This window comes from Rhinatrema bivittatum, chromosome 2 (assembly GCF_901001135.1).
Source record: "Rhinatrema bivittatum chromosome 2, aRhiBiv1.1, whole genome shotgun sequence".
Classification (NCBI taxonomy): domain Eukaryota; kingdom Metazoa; phylum Chordata; class Amphibia; order Gymnophiona; family Rhinatrematidae; genus Rhinatrema; species Rhinatrema bivittatum.
This window is the reverse complement of record NC_042616.1, coordinates 486,380,168-486,405,102: the sequence shown is the minus strand read 5'-3', so window position 1 is coordinate 486,405,102 and position 24,935 is coordinate 486,380,168. Positions and strand designations below refer to the sequence as shown.

At 43.5% G+C, this 24,935-nt stretch overlaps 1 protein-coding gene across 8 annotated transcripts in view; it reads right to left on the bottom strand.

Moving 5' to 3' along the window:
• Positions 1-24,935, bottom strand: part of RIPK1 (receptor interacting serine/threonine kinase 1) — a 210,465-nt gene that overhangs the window by 132,915 nt on the left and 52,615 nt on the right. For 7 of the 8 annotated variants that reach the window (XM_029590539.1, XM_029590542.1, XM_029590543.1 and 4 more), the window contains one exon: positions 22,265-22,418. In XM_029590539.1, the coding sequence (XP_029446399.1) occupies positions 22,265-22,418 (154 nt within the window). Of the gene's footprint in view, positions 1-20,935; positions 21,061-22,264; positions 22,419-24,935 lie in introns of those variants that run through there. The other variant, XM_029590546.1, reaches the window with a different exon arrangement.

The window sequence follows — 24,935 nt, the reverse complement described above, 5'->3', positions numbered from 1 at the left end:
ACAGGTTCTAAAACGACTTAAACCACTCTTATTCTTCCATGACTTCAGGACAGTCCTCCAAGCGCTACTATTCGCCAAAATGGACTACTGCAGTGCCCTTTTCCTAGGCCTCCCCAAATCCACTACCAAACCACTGCAGATGATTCAAAACGCAGCAGCGAGATTGCTGACCAGTACCAGCCGCGGTGAACACATCTCACCCATCCTCAGGAACCTACATTGGTTACCAGTTAATTTCAGAATTCTATACAAATCAATCACCTTAATTCATAAAACCATCCATCATCATCTTCAACTCGACCTGGAAATCCCATTCAAACTCCACTCCTCCAACAGACCAACTAGGGATATTCTCAAAGGCACTCTGAAATTTCCCCCCACTAAAGCCTCACGCCTCTCTACAACCAAAGACAGAGCTTTTTCGATAGCTGGCCCATCTATCTGGAATAGCATCCCATCAAATCTCAGACTGGAGCCCTGCCTTTTAACTTTTAGAAAAAGACTTAAAACCTGGCTCTTTCTCCAAGCCTTCACCGATCCACCAGACATTCACTAGTTTGACCTTCACTCTTACCCGACCTGGCATTTACACTCAAGAATGGACTCTGACTCTTCCAGGTTAAAGCACCTATTAAGCTTTTAACCGTACACTCTACGGTAACACTTTATATTTCTCCTGCCTTATCTTCCTTCCAGCTTGTCGCAAGCTTCCAAGTTCTCTTTCCCTGTTGATTGTAACTTTGACTTATTCCCACCTATTGTTTAGCTCTCGTTTACTTGAATTGTTACTCCAGTTATTCCCTGTTAAATGTAAACCGATCCGATATGGTTATTACTATGAAGGTCGGTATAAAAAACTGTTAAATAAATAAATAAATAAATAAATAAATAAATAAATAAATAAATAAGACTGCCAGACTGGGACTTGGCTACTATGTCCATAAAGATCTCATCTATATACCTCTCAGTCTGCCTCGGCTCCTCCAGGTCTGCCACTCTAGCCTCCAGAGATAAGACTTGTTTCTCTGCGAGCCAGGAGCTCTTTGTACTGGATGCATACCCACAACTTGTCACCGGCGGGTAAAAAAATCATACATTTGACACTCTATGCAAAAGACTGGAAGATGCCCCTCTTGCTGCTGGACTGCTGCTTTCATATTAATTTTGTTGAACTCCTAGTTAAGTTTAGGTTGCTACAGGAGTAGGAATGCATACAATTAGAGTCCTTTAAATTTATTGGTATAGCCACTATTAATCTGGTAGTGACCTACAACATGATAATTAGAACTACTGGTAAGGACTGGGGCAATTCTGTGTTTTACATAAAAGGCTGGTTGATTTTTAATGTGAAAGTGTGTCTTGCCTATAAATCAAAGGATGAGTTAGGGGTGGGTTGGTGAGAAATAGGAGGGAGGGAAAGAAATACACACAAACTCTAAGCTATTTCCTACCTTTTGGCTTGCTTTTTTTTTTTTTTTTATAACACACACACTAAAGAATATACCCCGATAGTTTACCTCTTCCCAAAACTTTCAAGTTCTAAGATTTTTCAAAGCAATCCTTACCAATCCTCTTCAGCCACCAGCTAGATGATCCTCTCCTCTCAGTGCTCCCACTGGATTGCAAGAGTTGGGCAATCAGCGGTCGGAGCTGCAATGGGATCATAGACCCATGCCATATTCCCAAAAGGTCAAATTGCGGAGACATATATACAGGCATATCAATGATATCGGATACCTCTTGAGTAACCTCTTCCTAGAATTTTTTTATCCCAAGACTGACCTGCCACATATAGAAGTAGATCCCAGGTTCACCACAACCCCTCCAGCAAGCCATACTAGCAGCTGGAAACAATTAAGTAGGCATGCAGTATGTCCTGTGCAGCAGCTTAATCATATGCTCAGACCTCCTATTACAGATAGAGATATGATATGTATTTTGCCAGATATCTTTCTATTCCTTAGGGCAGAGCTGCAAATCCAGATCAGTATTCCATGCATCAATTAATGACTGAGGAGCGTCCACTCCAAATTTCCCAAAAAGAATATCCCAGTAGATAATTAATATGCCTTTCTTTAGACCCCTGCCTTCACTAAGGAAGTTTCTATGCCAATCTGTGGTCACAGTGGCTGTGGAGCATCTAACAAGCCTACCAGAACTTCTCATCTGCAAGTAACCAGCCTGGGACTCATCTTGAAGGTTAAATTCGTCCCCAAGGTCAGCAAAGGACATGAGTCCCTTATCATCCCAGAACTGTAATTAGTATTAGCCTTTTGCCTCACCACTGTTTCACAGCAGGAGGAAAGGTGTATGGTACAATGCTGGGATTTTTAATATAGTGGAGTAATGGGGGAGGTCACTGCTGCTGCTAGTCCCAAGAACCTCTGAACCTGCTGCCACACTCCCACTGTATGTGCTAAAATTGGCCAACTACAACAAATCATCCAACTTAAGGGAGAAGAAGCTGGCATGTGTAAAAGAAAGAGCAGCTCTAGTGTACCAGACTTCTCCTTCTCAAGGGGAGCCAGCCGATGTCTTCATTAAACATACCAAGTTTTGATTCTCAATCTAGCCGCCCAATAATATTTGGAGGATGGGCAGTGTTCCCCACAACAGCCAGTTCAACTTAAATTCTGGCCTATTTTCAGTTCCAGATAAATTTACTCAAAACTATGGAGATCATTGAAAACCTTAGCAGGTACATTACAGGGAACATGCTGAAACACATACAACAGCCTGGGTAGTATGCTCATTTTTAATAACGACACTGCCCAGACCACAAGATAGGGAGGTCTTCTCACACAGCAATATACGCTTTGACCTCCCACATAATAACTAGATAGTTTTCTTCATATAAGCACTCAAGGTCAGCTGCCATGAAAATGCCCAGGTACTTAAAGCCCTGTTTAACTTTCCTGAATGATTGCAGGCAGGGAGGAAATGATGGATAAATCAGAACTGATCATGTTTGGTAATAAACTAAGTTCATTTTGTATACAAACACCCCTCCATATACATTGAGCATTTTCATCAGGGCAGGCCCAGATGATCCAAATTCAGTAATATATAGATGGATGACAGTGTACAAAGATTTTGTGTTCCCTATCACCTAAGTGAACACCCCTGATTTCCTCTGCCTTGAGAAATCACCAGGTGCTCAATTGCTAAATAGAATAGTAATGGGGAGAGTGGGCAGCCCTGCCTGATTCCCTGCTCGATAGTAAAAGGAGCGAAAAGAGAGTTAGTTATCAGTAGGCAAGCTCTGGGCTTTTCATAGAGTGCTTTTATCCATTCCAAAAAGCAGTTCAGGATCCCAAACTGAAACACTGTAAATAAGAAAGGCCAAGATATGTGATCAAAGATCTTTTCTGCATCTAGAGATGCTAGACTAAAAATGTGAAGGATTTCAAAGGAGCATGGGATAAACACTGTGGATCCCTAAAGGCCAGAGGATGGGAATATATAAAAAGGCTTGGGGGTAACCTGCATGGAGCGGTAGTTACTGCTGGGCAGATTAGATTGACCATTTTGGTCTTTTTCTGCTGTCATTACTATGTCACTATGCTACCAAGCCCAAAAGGACTTTGTTTGGCCATGGTTAATATGCTGAAAAGCTGCCTAGTACTGTTTTTAGACAGTCTTCTTTTTACAAAGCCTGTCTGATCTGAGTACACTATAGTAGGCAGAATTTGTTCTAGCCTCATCTTTAGGATTTTGGCCAAAACCTTAAGGTCAGAGTTTTGAAGCAATATAGGTCTATAATATTCAATACGCATCATCTTGCCCTTTTTTTTATGGACTAAGGAAATAGTAGCCTCCGCCATACTCCCAAGCAAGGAATCCTGGGTCCCTGAGACCCAAAACACATTAAGCAAGAAAGGTGTAGTTTCAGGCAGAAATTTCTTGTAGAAATCAATATGGAGATCATCTGGACCAGGTCATTTTTCACCAGGAAGTGGCTTCACTGCCGCTTGGATTTCCAAGAGCCTAATAGGGGCTGCTAACATAGCAACAAGATCTGCTTGGAGTTTAGGAAGACTAAGGGCATCATTTTTCAAAGCTATCGCAGGCTTGCGCTGTTAGCGCAAGCCTGCAATAGCTAGTGAAAGTAGCGCAAGCCTGCGCTACTGAAATTGGGGAGAGTCGGCCCTGGAAGAGGAGGAGTCAGGGGCATCACCGGGGCCGACTCTGCGAGGACGGCACGCACAGCGGAAAGGTAAGGCCCTTTTCGCTGGCTATTTCGCGCCCAATAACTACACCTTCTTTGGTGTAGTTATTGGGCGCGATGCCGGCAGCGATCGCACCGCAGCGGTGCGATCGCTACCGGCTAGCGCAGGACCGCCCCCCCGCAGCGCAATTTTCTAAAGTATCGCAGGCCTGAGATTTTTTTAGAAAATGAGGCCCTAAGTGGAATTAAGAATTGAAAAAATTTCTCCCTGCGTGACCCCATATTGTTTAGCATACAGCTCTTGAAAGAAGTTTACCCAACTCTCTCTCGACTGCATGAGGATCGTGAAGGACAGTCCCCGATTTACCCTTAATTTTGATAATGTGGAACCTAAGGGCTCTGCATTTAACTGCTCTTGCAAGCAAAGCCCCAGGCTTGTTTCCATGTTCATAGTACTTGAGCCTGGTATATTTTAAGGATTTTTCAACAGCAGTAACCTCCAAAATTTTCAGTTCTGGTCTCCAGTTTTCTAGAAGCGCTAGAGTATGGACTGAGCAGTCCAACTTGTGGCAATGCTGCAACACATTTCTTTTTCTAATTCTTTTACCTTTTGATTCCACTCCCTCTTCTTAAAACCAGCATATGAGATTATTTTTCTTCTCAGAAAAGCTTTAAATGTTTCCCATCTTAAAATAGGGACATTATCCTCACCAGTTCTGAGGGGGATTATGTCAGAGATTGCCTCTTGCATGAGCATAGGAAAGTTTTTATTAACCAAAAAGGAAACATTTAGCCTCCACATGGATGTCCTCAAGTGAGTCTTTCCAAAATCTATAGCAACCAGGATGGGATAATGGTCAGAAATAGTCTGTACCAAAATATCAGTATCAGTGACCATACGCATGAATGTTGACGAGCAAAGAAAAAAAGTCAAGCCTGCTATACATCTGGCATCGGGGTGAGGAAAAGGTGTAATCTTTAACACCAAGATTTCTTAATCTCCAGACATTCGTCAACTTGAAGGTGTCTTCAAGGTCCCTCAACTCAAAGCTAAGCCCTGTACCTGAAAGTGTACCCAAGGACTCAATGTACGAATTGAGACACACATTCCAATCCTCCCTCACCAGCAACTGGCCTATATCGAAGGAAGCAAGCTTAGATGTTAAGTTCCTGTAAAATGCCTTTTGATCCTCATTAGAACCGTAAACATTCACCAAGACAAATTTAACCGAAAATAATGAACAGCTCAGGATAACTTAACTGCTCTTGTATCAGGTAAGGCTGCATGGACCACTAAGGGGAGATTTTTTTTTATTTTTTTAAAAATTAAGACACAGACACCCCTACTTTTAGAATTAAAGGAAGAGTATAAGATCGGCCACACCCAACCCCCTTTCAGCTTTTCATGCTACCACTGGGTGAGGTTGGCCTCCTGTAACCAGAGGATCTGTGCTCCCTATTTACAGGCCATTTGCAGAATCCATTTCATTTTAATCAGGATAGAGATACCTTGTACAATCATGGAAAGACACTTTACTATCGTTGCCATTCCATCTTTAATTGGAATAGCTGCAACATCTTAGGATTTTTAAACTTAAAGCAGGAAGATGGTGCATATAAGCAGGCCTGTAGATCCCTCTCTGTGCAAAGCAGCCACCCTGTGTGCCAATCAGAAATAGCAGTGTGCCAACTAGTGCTAAGATCAATGTGACATCGCTAAACCACATTTAAACTTTTTGTGCTAAAAGCCCCAACCCAGGCCTAAAACTTACAAACCCCTGACCCTCCTCATCCACCCCCCTTTCCAGCAAACTTCAAACAACCCCATCCTCTCCCTGTAGCCACCCCCCAATCATTACTCACGGAGCCTGTTCCCCTCTGGTGGGATATATGTGGGAACCAGTAAAACTAAACCACACACATATGATATGCAGAGTTACTCAAATATAAACATATCATCATAATGTAGAAAAATATCAGCACATCTATAGAATCAGCCTTCATAGACATGCCAGATGGATAGGAGGCCAGTGAGATACATAGCACAGAGCACAACAGCATCATATTTGGTCATTTTTGCTACACATTGTTTGACATAACAACAACATCTATATTTTTGTAACACTATACATATTTATTAATTGGTACAGTTGGCTAAAATGTTAATATGCTTTCTTCAATTTCCTCCCCCTTTCAGATCCTAGTTATTTTTCCTTGTTTTTTGTAACTTTCTCACATCCTAAATATTGTTATTATATTTGTTAAGTTCATACTATATTTGATGTTAAATTGAGAAATGTTTTTACTCTGCCTTTACTCACATTGTTAATTGTAAACCGGGTTGATGTGATTCCTATCATGAAACTCGGTATAATAAAAATATTAATAATAATAATAATAATTCGACCTACCGACTCTGCCATTAGACCAGCCTCCCACAAATCAAAGCTTCTCAGCCTCCATATCAACTGATGAAAAGGACAAGCCATACTGTGCACGCTCCAGCCACGATGTGAACCCAACCCATATCAAACAGCAGTTTCAAAAATAATAGCACAATAACAGTCCCATCATGAAAGTAGATACCATTCTAAGAGGCTTTGATAATGGAAAACAATACTTACTTGTATTACTTGACCTCTCTGCAGCATTCGATACTATAAATCAAATACTTCTGGATCGATTGTCAGAAATTGGTCTAGTTGGCAAAACTCTACAATGGTTCACATCATTTCTTACCAACAGAATCTACCAAGTCTCATTCAATAATAACGTATCTAAGAAAATTGACCTCAAAACTGGAGTACCACAAGGATCTGCATTGTCTGCCACTCTTAATATTTACCTTTTACCAACTACTAGATGATCTACAAATAACATACTACCTTCTATGCAGATATACAACTTATTCCCATAAAAAACTCCATTGATGAAACATACAAAGATACTTCCATGATACTTGATTCAATAAAACAACTTCTATCAAATTTAAAGCTAATAAGCAATATTGATAAAACTGAAATAATTATCATTAACAAAAAACCCAACTTAATTCCATCACCTCAATTCACTGCTAACAATCAAATCAATTTTATATCCCCTGTCAATCACACCAGAAACCTTGGAGTTATCATGGATAAAAACCTTTCCTACAATATACACACAACTAAAATCAAAGAAGGATATCACAAGCTCCCAGTTCTCAGACGTTTAAAACCTTTAAATTCATTGGATTTCAGAACTGTCTTGCAACTCATAATTTTCTCAACAATAGACTATTGTAATTCCCTTCTGATTGGTCTTCCATTCATAAACATCAAACCTCTGCAGATTCTTCAGAATTCAGCAGCTAGAATTTTAACTGGAACAAAAAAATATGTTCACATCACCTCAATACTAATGTCGCTTCACTAGCTTCCTATTAAATCTCAAATTGATTATAAGATCCTGACCATCATTCACAAATTAATACATGCTGATCATCATAAACATACTGGTTTAAAAGTCACTCCACAAATTACCAAAAAAAAAATCTTCGATCTAATAACACTTCTTGTCTAAAAATTCCTCCCATCAAAGATGCTCGACTATCAACCACTAGAAATAGAGCTTTCTCCATTGTTTGTCCAAAAAAATGGAACTCTACCACCTTATTTGAAAACTCAAACTAATATCAAAAAGTTCAAGAAGGATCTAAAAACTTTCCTCTTTCATACAGTCTACATTAATGATCATCTATAATCAACAATCCATCTACAATCAACTCAACCAACCAAACCCAGACAGGAAAGAAAAAGTATCTACAACTGTCATCAACCATAATCATTGGAATTCAGAAATTATAAGAAATAATGATTGAAGCCCTCCTTTAAGATGAATTAATACTATTACTGTTACTTTCCTTTTTTATACCTTCTTCCCCTTCCTTCCATTTCCACCCCCATTGTTATTTTCTTGCAACTATGTATAATTTATCTGTTTTTGTAAACCATTATGATGGCTGAACCGAATGCCGGTATACAAAAATGAATGAATAAATAAATAAATAAATAAATAGAAGAGAAACATTGAAAAGACAAAAACGTAAAAAGCCAAAAAAAAAAAAAAAAATACAAATAACGTCACTTTGGACTTCCGTAGCCATGAAATCTGCGCAGAAGCACAAATTGTCACTCCTGCCAAATTCCATAAGATTGCTGCTCGCTGAAAACAAAAAAGAAGGCTAGGTGTCAGCCACATGACTTTCTTCAGCCAGAAAGCCATTTTTCCACTTCTGAGACGGTCAAAAGATTCTGCCTTGCCATTTTCCACTATGCGCAGCCTGGTAGAGTACAGCATATAGTAGTGCATGTTTAGCTTTTGAATTCTATTTTAACTCCCATAAATGCTTGCCTCCGAAACTGAATTTCAGCAAAGAAATCTTGAAATAGCATTATTCGCTGAACCTGATAAGTCAAATTAGAGGCCTTATGAGCAGCATTCAGTACAGCCTTTTGTAATGAAAATTATGCAGCTTAAATGATCACTGCCCTGGGCTGCCCCATTGGGCTTGGCATCGGTGCCAACAATCAGTGGGGGCATGATCAATTTTAAATGTGCTTTTATGGCACTCTATATTAAGAATCCCAGGGAGCCACATGGAAAAGAACTGCCCAGGATCTGTCCCCTCTGTTTTCTCTGGGACACCTATGATTCTCAAATTACGTCACCAGAAGGGATTTTCCAGGGTTTTTTGTTTTTGTTTTTTTTTTGAGGCGCAGAGATATAGCTGCACCCCAGCTGCTCGATCTTAGCTGGGGTGGAAGTGAAAGAAAGCTCCATGTCAGCAATCCGGGTGTCATGCTTCTCCAGTTGCCCTACATGCTCTTGAATACTGCTGTTTATGCCTGGCTACTTTATCAACAATAAAAGCCAAGCGCAAGTCCAGTTTAGCTTCCATCAGATCACAAAATGTAGGCCGTGTTATCTCCTGGCTTGCCTACATCCGCTCCCATCTCCTCCTCTGAAGGTGAATCCTCAGCCGGCAGTAGGTCTACCGAAGCTGTGGGCTTACTTGCTTTCTTTTATTAGAGTGATCAGCCCTTAGTGAAGGGAGGGAGCATGTGAAGTGTCTTTGGGCTAAGACATAGCTTTAGCAGCAAATCTTTAAAGGTGAGATTGGTGAATTTTAATCTAAGCCTGGCAGGAGCACAATACCCCTAGGACCTCACGGTTCAGAAGACAGAATAGGTGTATTTCTTGAGCCTCACCCCCACAAAACGCTTCTGGTGTCTACCTATTGATTCACACATGTCACTGCCATAGCACTGTCAGACATGATCCATGGAGAACCACAAATAACTCCTGCAAGACTCTCCTTATGGCTCTCATTTCTTTTTTTTCTTTATCATTTTACACTTAGTTATCCTTCCATAAGTAATTATATAAACACAATATATTAAATTTAAATCATTTAACATCTCAAACATTTTCTTATATAATCCACTGGATAACCTCCACTTAAAGCAAAATTAAAGCAATAGTCTATAAGGAGGCAAACAAAATATATTAATCAGCAGTTTAAAACAGAAGTCAATTATGGAATGGGCTTTGAAAAGACTAAACAGTGATATATTTCTATAAACCTTCTACCTCTCAAGCATTGGGAGATGTTACAGGCCTATGGGCTTCAATAAACTGCCATAACTGGTCAATTTGAAAAAAAAAATACAAATATTTCCTACCCTTTCTTTAAAATACATCTGCAGGGAATTCTTAATGAGAAAGAAAACCCCAAGGAGGTAACATTATTCAAAAAAATCATGGGAAGTTTCCTGAAATAATTTTACATTACATTTGTGACATCTTGAGTAGAAATAAAATGAAGCTAAGAGAACTTTCCTCTCTATTATATCAAAATTGGGCATCTCAAGGAAGCTCGTCAAATTAGATGGAATTTCAACATTTGCATTTTCATTTCTAACAGTTGCCCTATTTGATAGAAATCTACATGAATTAACTGAAGGAATATTTTGCTCAGAAAAACCCGGGCAAACATTTATTTTTTATTTTTATATACCGACATTCTTATATCAAATGCAAATCATACCGGTTTACATAAAACAGAAAAAGCAGGAAATATATTTCCATAGTCAAATACAATGAATATTTATAAAAAATTGTTAACAAGCCATAAGGTAAGAACTTGGAAAAAAAAGTTAACAGAAAAAATAAATGAAAGAATTTTAAATGAAGCACAAAGGGTTGCACGAAGGGGTGCACAAAGAGGAGAACCCTTTTATGTTAGAAATCTTTTTAGAGCAGTGTATGGAATTTCTCCCATAATTTTGGGGAAATTTAATATCCTCACATTCGATCGTCTCAGTCCATTTTCTAAAATTTCCAAATGCCTTGAAGATCAAAGTTGCTCTTTTATAATTGCTAAATTTACTGTGCCATTTGTTTGAACCCTTTTTTCAATTTCTGATAAACTTATTAGTCAGGACAGTTTCCTGTTCTTGAAGTCCCAATATCTTCCCTTGAAGATTATAATTAAGGGAATCAACTTTTTTTTCCAGCCGGGTTAAAGAAAGCCCCTGGCTTGCAACAAAGTCCCAAATAGCTTTGAGGGTCATAGCCCCCGGTCTCGGTATCCCCAACATCGACTCACCCGAAGCTTCCAACACAACGATGTTCTCTCTGCCCTCCGGAGCCTCTTCCAAAACCACGGCTCCCTCAGTGACTCAGGCCTCTCTCCACCAACTTCAAGGTCCGCTCGCACTTGACCCGACTCCTCTCCAATTACTCGTTCAGGGTTCACCCCCTCCAGCTTTGGCGCTCCGGACGCATCATCCGGCTGTGCCTGAGCGGGTCCCCTGGTGTGGTTGCATTGCTCCAGGCACGCGCGAATGTCAGGGCTGAGGGACGCTTCCTCCAGCGACACGATCTGCTCTCCTGCCGCAGCGCTCACAGCAAACTCCTAGACTCCCTCCGAACTCACTGCCTGGGACAGGAACTGAACAATATCCAGCTGACTAGGACTGGGTAAGGTTTCTGGAGGGAAAACCCTCACCTTTCCCTTCCTCTTTGATGGCATTATCAAGTTCAGGAAAAAAAGTTTTAGGAAGCTTTAGAGGTAGCTGGCATTTCACTGTCCCGCTATGCTGCCATCTTTGACTCGCCTCCATGGCTCTCATTTCTAAATAGCTGATGGGCCATTCTGATTCTATCAGGTTCTAATGTTCCTGAGCTGTCAGCCCTGGCAGTATATACTCTAGCTGTTAAAGCTGGCATCCACTGCACCAATTACCCCCACAGGGAGATTCCAACTGTTTTCTTTTCAACAACTTCCACCTGGTTGAACACCAGGATAGGCAAGTCTGGTCTTCCTTTGAAGTGATAACCTCACACTGTAATCCTGAGCTCATGGGTTCCAATGAGATAGGAGGGAAGCTTCTAACTCTTTCTGCTGACAAGAAGACTTGCCCCTGTGCACCAGGATGTGTTCCTCACAAAATGCAGTAGTTATAACCACCATTGCCTAGAAGAAGGTCCATGGGATGTAGCTAGTCCAAAAGGAAATGTTCAAACAGATTAAGAATCTCTGAAAACGTGCCTTGATAGTCATATGGCATTATGCCTCCATGAGATCCAGGGATGTGGGGAATTCTGCCTTCCTATCATCATTACCAACCATAGAGATTTCCATGCAGCACTGGATATTTGCAGTGCTCTGAGGACATGCTTGAGATCAAGAATGGGCTAGAAGATGCCTTCCTCTTGGACATTACCAAATGGAATATCTTCCTACTTTGTAGCCTGGACCACAGCCCACACCTGGAGTAGTCACTCTATAGTGAAATCCCATCACAGTTTGCTTTGGAGGGAAATGACCATGATGTCCACGAGGTAATGGGAAAACTCCAGCAAGTGGATATCTTTTACACTTATGACTCACTGGTCTGATGCAACTCATGCCACTCCCTCTAAAAATTGGCCAGCTAACCGCGTATTTACAAATACGGGAGTGAACCGCTTAAAACATAAAAGGATTGACATGCTCGATCAGCCTAAGGTCCATCAAGACCAGCATCCTGTTTCCTACAGAGGCCAAGCCAGGTTGCAAGTACTCAGCAGATTCCACTGTGTGCTTCAGATACCCCCCTCCCTTCTTGGGGCCCTATCTTATACTCATGAAAGGGATGATCTTTGCCACGAATGTGATATTGCCACAACAAGGAGTCTATTTCCTCAGGGTGGCATTGCTTCACCTCTTTCAATCTAGGTTTGTCAGCACTCAAATGTGTTGTCCCTCATAGGTGAACCTATTGTAACCTCTAAGAACATAATTACTATGCTGGGTACAAGCTTTTTTCCCCCAAGTCTCTTGGCCTGTCTAATAACTGTTTTACATCTAACTTGCCAGTGCTTATAATCCTGCCTATTTTCATCATTTGGGATGGCTTTCTATTTTTTGGAATGATGCCTTTTAGCTTTAACTGCCTCCTTTACCCAATCGTTTGGTCTTCCTTCAACTTTTTTAATTCATGGCATACATTTTATTCTTACTTCTAAACTGGAGATTTATTTCCCTTCCCTCCCCCCAGGTCTTTGCCAAAAGAAGTCTTCCCGAGATAGTGGTCTACTGAGGCACACCTTTGAACTGAATATAGAATATCAAGTGAGATCTCAATACAGGAGGGGTTATCAAACCCTCCCCCCCTAATACAGGAGGGGTTATCAACCCCCCCCCCTATATATATGCATGAACAATGCATAAGCAATTTAAGAAAATATAAAAACATAGTAATGATGGCAGATAATGACCAAATGGTCCACCCAGTCTGCCCAGTAAGTTGCTCATGGTAGTAACTGCCATTCCATGCAGGTTACCCCCATGCCTTCTGTTAAGGCAGGCTTCCCAAACTTGTCCAAGGGACCCCACAGCCAATAGTTTTTTCAGGATATCCATATATCGCGTTTCCATGATATGCAAGTTTATCTCATGCATATTCATCAAGGATAACCTGAAAACCTAACTGGCTGTGGGGTCCCAAGGACAGTTTTGGGAAGACCTGTGTTTAGGACTGTAACTGCCACTTTGTGCAGGTTACCCCATGCACATCTTTCTTCATTTCCAACATCTAGCCTCTAGGGATCCACAGTGTTTATGCCATGCCCTTTTGAATTCATTTACTGTTTTTTGTTCTCACAATCTCTTCCAGGAGGGTATTCCAGGCATCCACCACCCTCGCTGTGAAGAAATGTTTCCTAATGCTAGTTCTCAGTCATCCCCTCTGGAGTTTCATTTCATAATCCCTAGGTCAACAGTTTCCTTTTCAACAGCAAAGGTCCAAAGGTCGTACATCATTAATATCTTTCACGTATCCAAAGGTCTGCATCATATCTCCCTTGCACCTCCTCCTCATAATTCTTCTGATACAGACCCCACACTATTTTGGTCGCCTCTCTCTGGACTGCTTCCATCCTATTGCTAACCTTTTTGAGATACCGTGTCCAGAAGTGAACACAGTACTCCAGATGAGGCCTCAACAAGGACTTGTATAAGGGCATTATCTTTTTCTTACTAGTTATTCCTCTCTATGCAGCCCAGCATCCTTCTGGCTTTAGCTATAACATTATGTCACTGCCTTCAGATCGCCAGACACAATCACCCTAAGATCCCTCTCCTGGTCTGTGCAAATTAGTCTTTCGCCCCCCTCATCGCATATAGCTTTTTTGGACTACTGCACCCCAGATGCATGACTCTGCACTTGGCGGCATTGAATTCCAGCTGCTAATATTCAACCACTCTTCAAGCTTTCTTAAATGACTTTTCATTCTCTCTACTCCTTCAGACTTATCCACTCTGTTGCAAACCTAAGCATCTCCTCCATAATGTCATTCATGACGATATTGAACAGAGCAAGCTCCAAAACTGGTCCTTGAGGCACTCCACTTAAACATTGTTCAGTCTTCAGAGTAGGTTCCATTTACCCTTACAAGTTGTTTCCTGTCTGTCAACCAGTTTGTAATCCACTCAACCACCTTGGCACCCACTCCCAAGCTACTCATTTTATTTATGAGCCTCCTATGTAGGACTGTAACAAAAGCTTTGCTGAAATCAAGTAAATCACATCAAGAACTCTTCCTTGATTCAGTTTTCTAGTCACCTAATAAAAAAAAATCAAATTTGTTGGACAGGTCTTCCCCTTGGAAATTCATGCTGCCTCGGGTGCAGCAATCCATTGAATTGTAGGTCTGGGATTTTATTGCCCAGATTACAAGCATTTGTGGTCATAGCTTTCCAACCTCTCTCTATTAGTTTGCTGTACTTCCTAGTTACCTTTTCTCTCCTTTGCTTAAACGTGGAATATTAAGGTGATTGAATGTATTTACTCCTTTCTCTTCCTGTATTACTTGAGGGTGACATTCCAATTTCATTGACCACCTTCTGTCACCCCATCCTCTAGTTTAAATATCTGATATATAACCTGAATTTCTCACTTAGGATCTTCTTTCCTGCCACTGACAAATGTTAAGTCATCCTTATGGTATAGTCTTTTACTGCTCCATATAATGGTCCCAGCCTCCAATGTATTCAAATCCGCTTTCTTTACACCATGTTTCAGCCATGTATTGAATTCTTCTCTCTGGCTTATCCTTTCCTTTCCACGAACAGGTAATACTTTGGAAAAGACAATATTTTTTGCCATATGCCTATCCTCCTTCACCAGATTCTGGAAATCATTCTATATAGCTTAGATATGGTTTCTAGCAAGGTTGCTGATCCCCACATGAATGATAATGATATAGCAGAGTTGCTTACATGTAACAGGTGTTCTCCCAGGACAGCAGGATGTTCATTCTCACAGATGGGGCCCTGTCACGGAACACTTATCAAAGTTTCTAGAACTTTGGCACACTGAGCATGCCCAGCATGCCACTAACCCTGTGGCCATACAGGGTCCCCCTTCAGTCTCATTTCAAAGCAGAAAAAAAATATGAGCGAAAAATAACAAACATAGATGAACCCAACTCCGCAGGGTGGCGGGAGGGTTTTGTGAGGACTAACATCCTGCTGTCCTGTGAGAACACCTGTTACAGGTAAGCAACTCTGCTTTCTCGCAGGACAAGCAGGATGGTATTCTTCACAGACTAGGGAATACTAAGCTGCAGGCTGCCCCCAGAACACCCTAGGCCAACAAGCACCCAATAACGTGCAACAGGCACAACAACAGGGGTGCTGTTGGCAACAGGGGCAGTCTGAATCTCATACTGGGCCCTAGGTAGGGAGAGTTGGGTTCTCACACCGTAAACAGGTTACGGAGGACAGACTGGCCAAAGATGCTGTCCTGTCGACCATCCTTATCTAGACAGTAATGGGATGCAAAGGTGTGGAGGGAACGCCACGTCGCAGCCTTGCAGATTTCGGTAATAGGGACTGCCCAGAAGCACGCCACTGACTCTGCTATGGCCATTACCGAGTGCGCTTTCAAATAGGGCACTTGAGCGGAAGGCCTGCTTGCTGTAGCAGAAAGCAATACAGTCCGCCAACCAATTGGAGAGGGTCTGCTTGCCCACCGCAACTCCAAGACTATTTTTGTCAAAGGAGACAAAGAGTTGGGTGGACTGCCTGTGGTCTGTGGTGTGCTCTAAATAAAAAGCGAGAGCATGCTTGTAGTCCAAGGTGTGCAGAGCCCACTCACTTGGATGAGAGTGTGGCCTTGGGAAAAAAGTGGACAACACGATGGACTGATTTAGGTGGAAGTCAGTCAATACCTTAGGCAGGAACTTAGGGTGAGTACGCAGCACCACCCTGTCATGGAAGAACCTCGTGTAAGCTGGATAGGTCACTAGGGCCTGCAGCTCACTGACTCTGTGAGCAGAAGTAACTGCCACTAGGAAGATGACCTTCCAGGTAAGATGCTTGAACTCGCAGGGGCTCAAACTGAGGCCGCATGAGCCCCACTAGCATTATGTTGAGGTCCCAGATGACAACAGGACGACGTAGTGGAGGCTTCAGTTGTAGTAAGCCTCTCATGAAGCGCTCCACTAAAGGCTGCACCAATACTGGAGTGTCGCCCACTCTGCGGTGGTAGGCACTGATGGCATTCAGATGTACCCAGATTGAGGTGGTCTGTAGTCCAGACTCCGAGAGGCGCCAGAGGTAGTCCAGAAGCCTAGGTGTGGGGCAAATGAAAGGATCAAGATCCTCCTCTGCGTACCAGGTTGAGAATCTCCTCCACTTTGCTTGGTAGGACTTCCACGTAGCTACTAGGACTTGCGAGACATTGTCCGAAAAGGTGAAGGGACTACAGCACTAGCCTTTCAACATACACGCCAAGAGGTTTGGGTGGTGTAGCATGCCCTGATCCTGGGTGATGAGATCGGGAGAGGTACCCAGGCGAATGGGCTCCTGGACAGAGAGGTCATGGAGAATTGGAAACCGGACCTGATGTGGCCAGTGCAGGGCTATAAGGATCATGGAGCCCCGGTCCTGTTGTAGCTTCATGAGAGTCTTGTCTATTAGTGGAATCAGAGAGTATGCATTCAGGAGACCCACACTCCAGGAGTGGGCAAAGGCATCCATGGCTGGTCTCTGTCCCTCCCTGCGCAGGGAGCAGAAGCGGTCCATCTTGTGGTTCTGCGGCGACACGAAGAGATCTATGTCCGGCTGACCCCACTGATGGAAGATCCTTTCCACTATCGAGGGGTTGAGGGTCCACTCGTGGGGGTGGAATGCCCGAATGAGGCGGTCTCCCACCACATTCTCGGAGCCTGCCAGGTAGATGGTTCACAGGATCATGGAGCGTTACAGGGCCCAGGCCCAAATCTGCGCTGCCTCCTGGCAGAGATAAGAGGCTGTGCCCCCCCCCCCTCCCCTCTGTTTGTTCACATACCACATCGCCATTTGGTTGTCCATCTGAATCAAGACTACCTTGTTGAACAGGTAGTCCTGGAATGCGTAGAGTGCATACCGCATCACTCTGAGTTCCAGAAAGTTTATCTGGCATCTCGCTTCGGGGTTCGACCACACTCCTTGCGTGTGGAGGCAGTTGACATGGGCCAACCAGCCTAGGTTGAGGCATCCGTGGTCAGGATTACTTGAGCAGCAGGAGGCTGGAACGGTAGTCCCTTGCTGAGGTTGGATTCCTGTGCCCACCAGGTGAGGGAGAGCTTTGGTTATCCGGACGAGCATGGAGAGTTCTTGAGAGGCTTGGTGCCACTGGGACGCAGGGTCCATTGTGTGACCATCATGACCAGGCAAGCCATTGGAGTGACATGCACCAACGATCCCATGTGACCCAATAGCTTCAGGAGCAGGCAGGCTGAGGCAGTCTGTCGGCGACTGGTGGACCTGGCCAGCCCAGCTCAGCCAGAGTTGTTATGCGTTCGCTGGGAAGGAACACTTTGGCTACCATGGTGTCCAGATTCGCCCTGATGAAGCTGAGTTGTTGGGACAGCTGGGATTTCAGGTAGTTTTCTAGGAACCCCAGTGATTGGAGAGTCTTAACGTCATGCTCAGGGACTGAAGGGCTCCCTCTCTTGAAGAACTCTTGGTGAGCTAATCGTCCAGATATGGAAACACGTGCATGCCCTTGCGGCACAAATGTACTCCCACCACTGCCAGGCACTTTGTAAAGACCCAGGGCGCGGAGGCCTGTCTGAAGGGAAGGACCCTGTACTAGAAGTGCTGGTGGCCTACCACAAATCGCAGATATTTGCGATGAGGTAGAAAAATGGCAATGTGCATCTTGTAGATCCAGAGAGCAGAGCCAGTCCCCTTGATGTAGAAGTGGGTGTAGGGTTCCAAGGGATACCATTTTGAACTGTTCTTTGCGGAGGAACCTGTTTAAGGCCCGGAGGCCACTTGTGTTCTTTGGAATGAGAAAATATCAGGAGTAGAACCCTCGGCCCTGCTGAGCCCAGGGAACCGCTTCCACGGCTCTGGACAGCAGTAGGGCTGGGAGTTCCATCCTGAGGGTTTGTGCGTGTTCAACAAGGCTCCACAACAAAGAGGTTAGGGAGTCTGGAGGAACACTGAGAAGATTGAGGCGGTAACCCTATTGTATGATGGACAGTACCCATCGGTCGGTGGTAATTAGGGACCAGATAGGCAGAGACGACCCCCTACGGGCAGGTCTGATAGTGTGGGAGAAGGGGATAGGTTTCTGCTCTCTGTGTGCCAGTCAAAATCCAGCTGCTGGGCTTGGCTGAGCCCTAGGTGCTCTTTGTTGGCAAGGGTGGCCTATGGATAGTATCTCCGTTGCCTGTAAAACTGCTTTCTAGAATTCCTATGCGGACCTCTATGGGCCGCTGAAGAGAGGTCAGAGGTGGTGGCAGATAACTGACGCAGGGTTTCATGGTGTCCTTGAGTTGGGCCACTGCGTGCAGGATTTTGTCCCCAAACAGGTTTTCTCCTGTATAGGGGAGGGCGGCCAGTTTGTTTTGGACCTCCGGACGAAGGCTTTTAGCCAGGCCCAGAGACCCTTGACGACGTCTCAAAGATGTCATAGGCCGCTCTCACCTCATGTTTCCCGGCTTCCAGTCCTTTTTGAAGGATGGATTCTAGGCCCTCCTGAAACTTGTTGTGGTAGGGTCTGAGTGTACTCTAGACCTGTTTCCAGAGGTTCCGGTTGTACTGGGTCATGTACAACTGGTACGCTGCTATGCGAGCAATGAGCATGAAACCCTGAAAAACTCTTCAACCTAGAGCGTCTAAGGCTCTATGGTCCTTTCCCAGAGGGGCGGAGGAGTGTTGGCGGGTTCTTTTGGCCTTTTTTCTGGGCCGATTTCGACTACCACCAATTGGTGTGGCAACTGGCTATTTTGAAAGCCTAGGGCCTGTTGTACTAAATAGGTGGCATCCGTTTTTCTATTGATCTGAGCCACAGAACCCAGGTGTTCCCAGAGCCGGTGAAGGAGGTCCATGAGAACTGCCATCACTTCCTTAGGAGTGTCCACAAATTGGAGGACCTCCATCATCTTGTGGCGGGCATCCTCTTTGGTTAAAAGCTGGAAAGGAATGGTTTCCGCCATCGCCCAGACAAAACTTGCAAAGAATATGTCCTCCGGAAGCGAGCGCCATCTCTCGTCTGGCAGGGAAGGCTCCGACAGAATGCTTTTGGAGGCCTCCGAGGAATGCTCAAAGGAGGTGTCTTCCCATGGGTCATAAGGGGCTTCCTCTTCACCAGTAAACTGCTTGGGCCGAAGAGGGAGACCAAGACCCAGAGTATGGGGCGCGGGCACTGATGGTGGGTGAAGTGGAATAGACACGGTGGCGCCGGCATTGGAGGGCAACATAACCCGGAATGGATGCCAGGGCACTGGGAGGCCTGATGGCCCGTGGTCGGGATCCAGCATCTGCGGTACAGCCCATGGAGATGGGCGATGGGCCGCATCTTCCTCCTCTGAGGAGCCTGGAATCGGGATCGAGATGGGGGGAGGGGGCACCGGGGTGCCAGTCGACATAGGCTGCGTTGGTAATGCACAGAGCAGCACATCCAGCCTTTCCAGCCGAGGCACCAACATGGAGGGCACTGGTTCCAATGCCGGTAGTGGGGCTGCCGTCGGTGGCTGTGGAGACCCCAAAGGGCATTCAGCACTGCCTGTTTAACCACGCGGTTCAACTCCTCTCTGAATGAGGATGCGGACAAGACCAACCCTGGAGTAGGAGGTAGGCTGGGCATCAAAGCGTCCATGGTGATCTGGAGGAGGATGGGGCCTCCTCAAAGGGGGTTCGCAGAGGCAGTTGCCGCTCCGGTGTCTGCACTGGATGGTGACGACAATTGGTGCTGGTGTCGATGCTTCCCAAGGTGCTCGGCCCGGTCTTTCTCCGGTGCAGAGGATGACGATGCAGAGGTCTTCCAATGTCCCTATGCCGGTGAAGGGCAATCTCCTGCCCCCTGATCATCGCAGCGGGGGACCGAAGGTGAAGGTCCCGAGTCAGATTGATCCCCACAACTCTACATACCTGGTACTGGAGTCAATGGAGCTGATTGCTTGGAACCAAACAAGTGCTCCATCTTGTCCAGGCGGGTCATCTGAGCACAACTGGGATACAAACAGCATCGTGGGAAGGCCCGAGACACAGGACGCAGATGTTGTGTGGGTCCATGATAGGCATAGCCAGAGATACTCAGGGCACTTCCTAAAACTGGTCGCCATTGAAAAAGGGGTGGCATGCAGTCAGTGGCCATCGGGAGGTAGTCCCTCGGGAACCGACCGCAATAACACGAAAACACACCAAGTGGATGCCAAAGGAAGCGATTCGCAATGGGAGACCCCGATGGCAGGGAAAAACTGATGAAAAAATGCAGAATTGTTCAGTGAGGAAATTGTGAGGAAAAAAAAAAGTTCTCACAGAGCTCCATAAACCACGAGGCAACAGCTCCGCGGAAAAAAAAAGGAGACTGAAGGGGGACCCTGTGTGGCCAAGGGGTTAGTGGCATGCTGGGCATGCTCAGTGTACCAGTCAAAGTTCTATAAACTTTGACAAAATGCTCCGAGACAGGGCTCCATCTGATGATGTCACCCATCTGTGAGGACTACTATCTTTATTCTCCCAGGACAAGCGAGTCCTTACTTTCTTCTATAGCAGCAAATATCTTGTTCAAGTTTCTACCAGCTGAGGATCCTGGAAGGCATTTAACTATTGTGCCCCCCTCAAAAGATTGTAATTTGGATTACCAGCTATCAAATGCATGCACATTGGAGCATCATACCACTCTCATATCTGCTTAAGCAGGCTATGTGGAAGGTTTGATTTCTACAGTATATCCTTACCCAGAAGGCACCTCCAAGAATTTAGGTACTAGAAAGGAGAGGGTTAAGCAGCAGCATCAAGAGGCAGGAGAAGGAAGCGGAAGCAGCAGCAGCATCAGGAGGGACCAAATATAAATACAATATTGCTGGAAAAAAATAAAATGTATGAGACACTCCGAATATTTTACAGCAAAACATCTGTAGATCAATCACTGCTACACAAGCAGATTTTTGTATATTAGAAGTGAATTAAAATTGTGAGGCAAATTTTAAATGCAAGATAACGGTTAAACATTTCTATTTTTGTGTCCCGGTGTTTCTCTCATCTGTTTCTCTTCCTTCTCTTTTCTTAAGCTCCTGATAATGTCCTTTGTCAATTTTTATCATCTCTCGTATCTCAGGTCAACTCTTTTCCCTATTTATCTCCCTCTCTTCCATGTTCTTTGTCCCTTGTCCCTCCCTCATGCAGTCTGCCCTCTTTCTTGGGCCTTGGAGACAGATTTCAAAATTTATAATTTTGGATCTCATCTGAATTCCTTTGCACATTTATTTTTTTTAAGCTCTGAACATTATGTCATTACCACTGCTCTCAAAGATGGGTCACTGTCGTGGCTTTTTGCAGCATAAGAAATACTTATTCTTACCATAAGACGTCAACTTTGGGGATCAGAGTTTGAGGGAGAGTAAGACATGAGCTAGAGAAACAAGTCACAGAGGGAGGGGAGAGGCATAACACAAAGGAAAAAAACAGAGACAGAAGGATGGATGGAGAGAGGCAGCCAGATGCAAAGGAGAATCAAAACAAGGAGAAAGAACAGAACAGGGAATAAGAAAAAACAGAGAACAGTCAGGAAAAGCATGCTGAAAGCAGTAAGAACTTGAGAGAATATTCAATAAATGAAACAAGATTGGAAAATTATACACCACGGAAACAAAATTTCCTAAGGCATTTTTTACATTGAGCGCTAATGTCGAAAGGGGATGTGTGTCCGTCCATCTCTATAATTCTTTTTCAAATTATGTACTTACTTCTCAAAGCCAGGCACCTAACTTGAAAGTAATGCATTTAAGCTTCAGCATGCACATAAGAAAAACAGAAAACAAATGTTCAGGCAGATAAGGTATGCCACAGGAAACATGCTATAAAAAAAAATGCTAAAAACAAAGTGGAAAAAGGAGGAACAAAAGAAAATGGACACCAAAAAAAAAAAAAAAGCAAACACAAAAAAGCTCCCAAATGGAAGAAGAAATACAGAGATATACAACAAAAGCTGAAAAACATTACTCAAATAAAAAAAGAAAAAAAAAATAAGTCCTCTGTGTTACATATTCCTAACTGCCACTACTTACTGATTTCAGCACATTCATTAAGTTTCCTTTCTTCATATACTCCATCACCAGAGAGTAGTTGCCATCCTCTAATACGAAGCCCAACAGCTTTACCACCCGACAATGATCCAGTCTGTGCATAATTTTGCCTTCCTCAAGTAGCGAGGCATTATATCTAGAGAAAAACCATAGAGCAACACTTCTCAGATCAGAGGCTGGAAAAGGGGCATATCACATAGTAACACAAAAAACATGCAGATACAAGCGATCATCTTAAAACTGCAGGGCACTGCAAAAGTCTGGAGCTATGTATGAACAGGATCAGGCTCAGGATCAAGACCGAGCCAATTTAAAAGACTTAATTGAGGAGGACACGATAAAAAGCCATCCTCTGAGCTTATGCTGCATCATGAAATTTAATTTTTTTAAAATTTATCAAAGAGATACAGGGGGCCCAGGCCATGCAAAGCTTTCAAGGTCTGGCAGTTGATTTTAAACCAAGATTTGAGGGGGAAGCAGGAAGCCAATCTAAATTAGCCATAACTGGTAAAATATGGTCATGTGTCAGACTTCTTGAAACTAATCTAAGTTTTAGATCAATCGTAAACCATGCAGATTCTTCTGTGGTAATCCCACAAATAAAGAGCTGCAATAATCCAATGAACTCAGATCAGGGCATAAACTACCATTCTGGGATGTACACTCAAAAGAAAAAATTTTAGGAGATGCACTTACGTATGATTTCAAATTCAGCATGAAATGTGGACAGGCAATCATTAATCTGCCCTAAGGAGGCTGTGAATGTCCAATTCCAAGGTGCACTACACATCTGTGGTCTGCATAAAAACACTGCAGTCCAAACCCTTAATGATCATAAATACATAATAAACAATGTGGGGAATAGGCTAACCTAGTATGATCTGGTCAACAGATGAAGGCAACCTAAAAGATTCAGTGTTAATAGGGAACACTTCCTTAAATCAGCAGATATCTTCAGATTGTCTACTAGACAGAGTGCAGTTTTGGTGCTCAAATCAGCACAAAAACCAGATTATAGTGGGTTTAAGGAAAATTTGTTGCTTTGTAAAATATCATTGATTTATGCTCACAAGGCCCTTTCAATTATTTGGGAGAGAAGAGTAAGGTTAGAAACTAGCCTACAATTGGCAAAATCTGCATCTAGAGAAGATTAAATTAATAAACGTTTAACTAATGTATATTTTAATGAATCAGTTCTCTCACAAGGAAGCATTTATAATAGTCATGGTGGTGATATCCTTTCGTGGATTACAAACTGGCTAAGACATGAAACAGAGTAGGATTAAATGGACAGTTTTCTCAGTGGAGGGGAATGGGCAGTGGAGTGCCTCAGGGATCTGTATTGGGACCCGTGCTTTTCAATATATTTATAAATGATCTGGAAAGGAATATAAGTGAGGTAATCAAATTTGCAGATACAAAATTATTCAGAGTAGTTAAATCAGAAGTGGATTGTGATAAATTGCAGGAAGACCTTGTGAGACTGGAGAATTGGACATACAAATGGCAGATGAAATTTAATGTGGATAAGTGCAAGGTGATGCATATAGGGAAAAATAACCCATGCTATTGTTACACAATGTTAGGTTCCATATTAGGAGCTACCACCCAAGAAAGAGATCTAGGTGTCAAGTGGATAAAACACATTGACATTGTCTGTTCAGTGTGCTGCGGCAGTCAAAAAAGCAAACAGAATGTTGGGAATTATTAGAAAGGGAATGGTGAATAAAACGGAAAATGTCATAATGCCTCTGTATCGCTCCATGGTGAGACTGCACCTTGAATACTGTGTACAATTCTGGTCGCCGCATCTCAAAAAAGATATAGTTGCAATGGAGACGGTATAGAGAAGGGTGACCAAAATGATAAAGGAGATGGAACAGCTTCCCCTATGAGAAAAGACTAAAGAGGTTAGGGCTGTTCAGCTTGGAGAAGAGACGGCTGAGGTGGGATATGATAGAGGTGTTTAAAATCATGAGAGGTCTAGAATGGGTAAATGTGAATTGATTATTTACTCTTTGGATAATAGAAGGACTAGTGGGTACTTCATGAAGTTAGCATGTGGCACATTTAAAACTAACTGGAGAAAGTTCTCTCTCACTCAACATACAATTAAACTCTGGAATTTGTTGCCAGAGGATGTGGTTAGTGCAGTTAGTGTGGCTGGGTTTAAAAAAAAGCATTGGATAAGTTCATGGAGGAGAAGTCCATTACCTGCTATTAATTAAGTTGACTTAGAAAACAGCCACTGCTATTACTGGCAACAGTAACATGGGATAGACTTCGTTTTTGGGTACTTGCCAGGTTCTTATGGCATGGATTGGCCACTGTTGGAGACAGGATGCTGGGCTTGATGGACTCTTGGTCTGACCCAGTATGGCATGTTCTTATGGTGGTTTTGGTCATTTTCTGCCTCCAAGGGTCTTTGCACTCTGAGCTGCTGCCCCTCTCGCCCACCCCTAGCTAAACAACTCTGACACCAGGTTACTTATCCACAGAACAAGTACAATATAGGTAGTGGCAATACAAGCTCCCACACACTGCTCTGCCAATGTGCCTTATACCCCTGCTCTTGAGGGGATCAACTTTAAGGATGAGATAAAAAATCAGAGACCATGGCAATGCAATATTTGGCCTCTCTGAGAATGCCAGT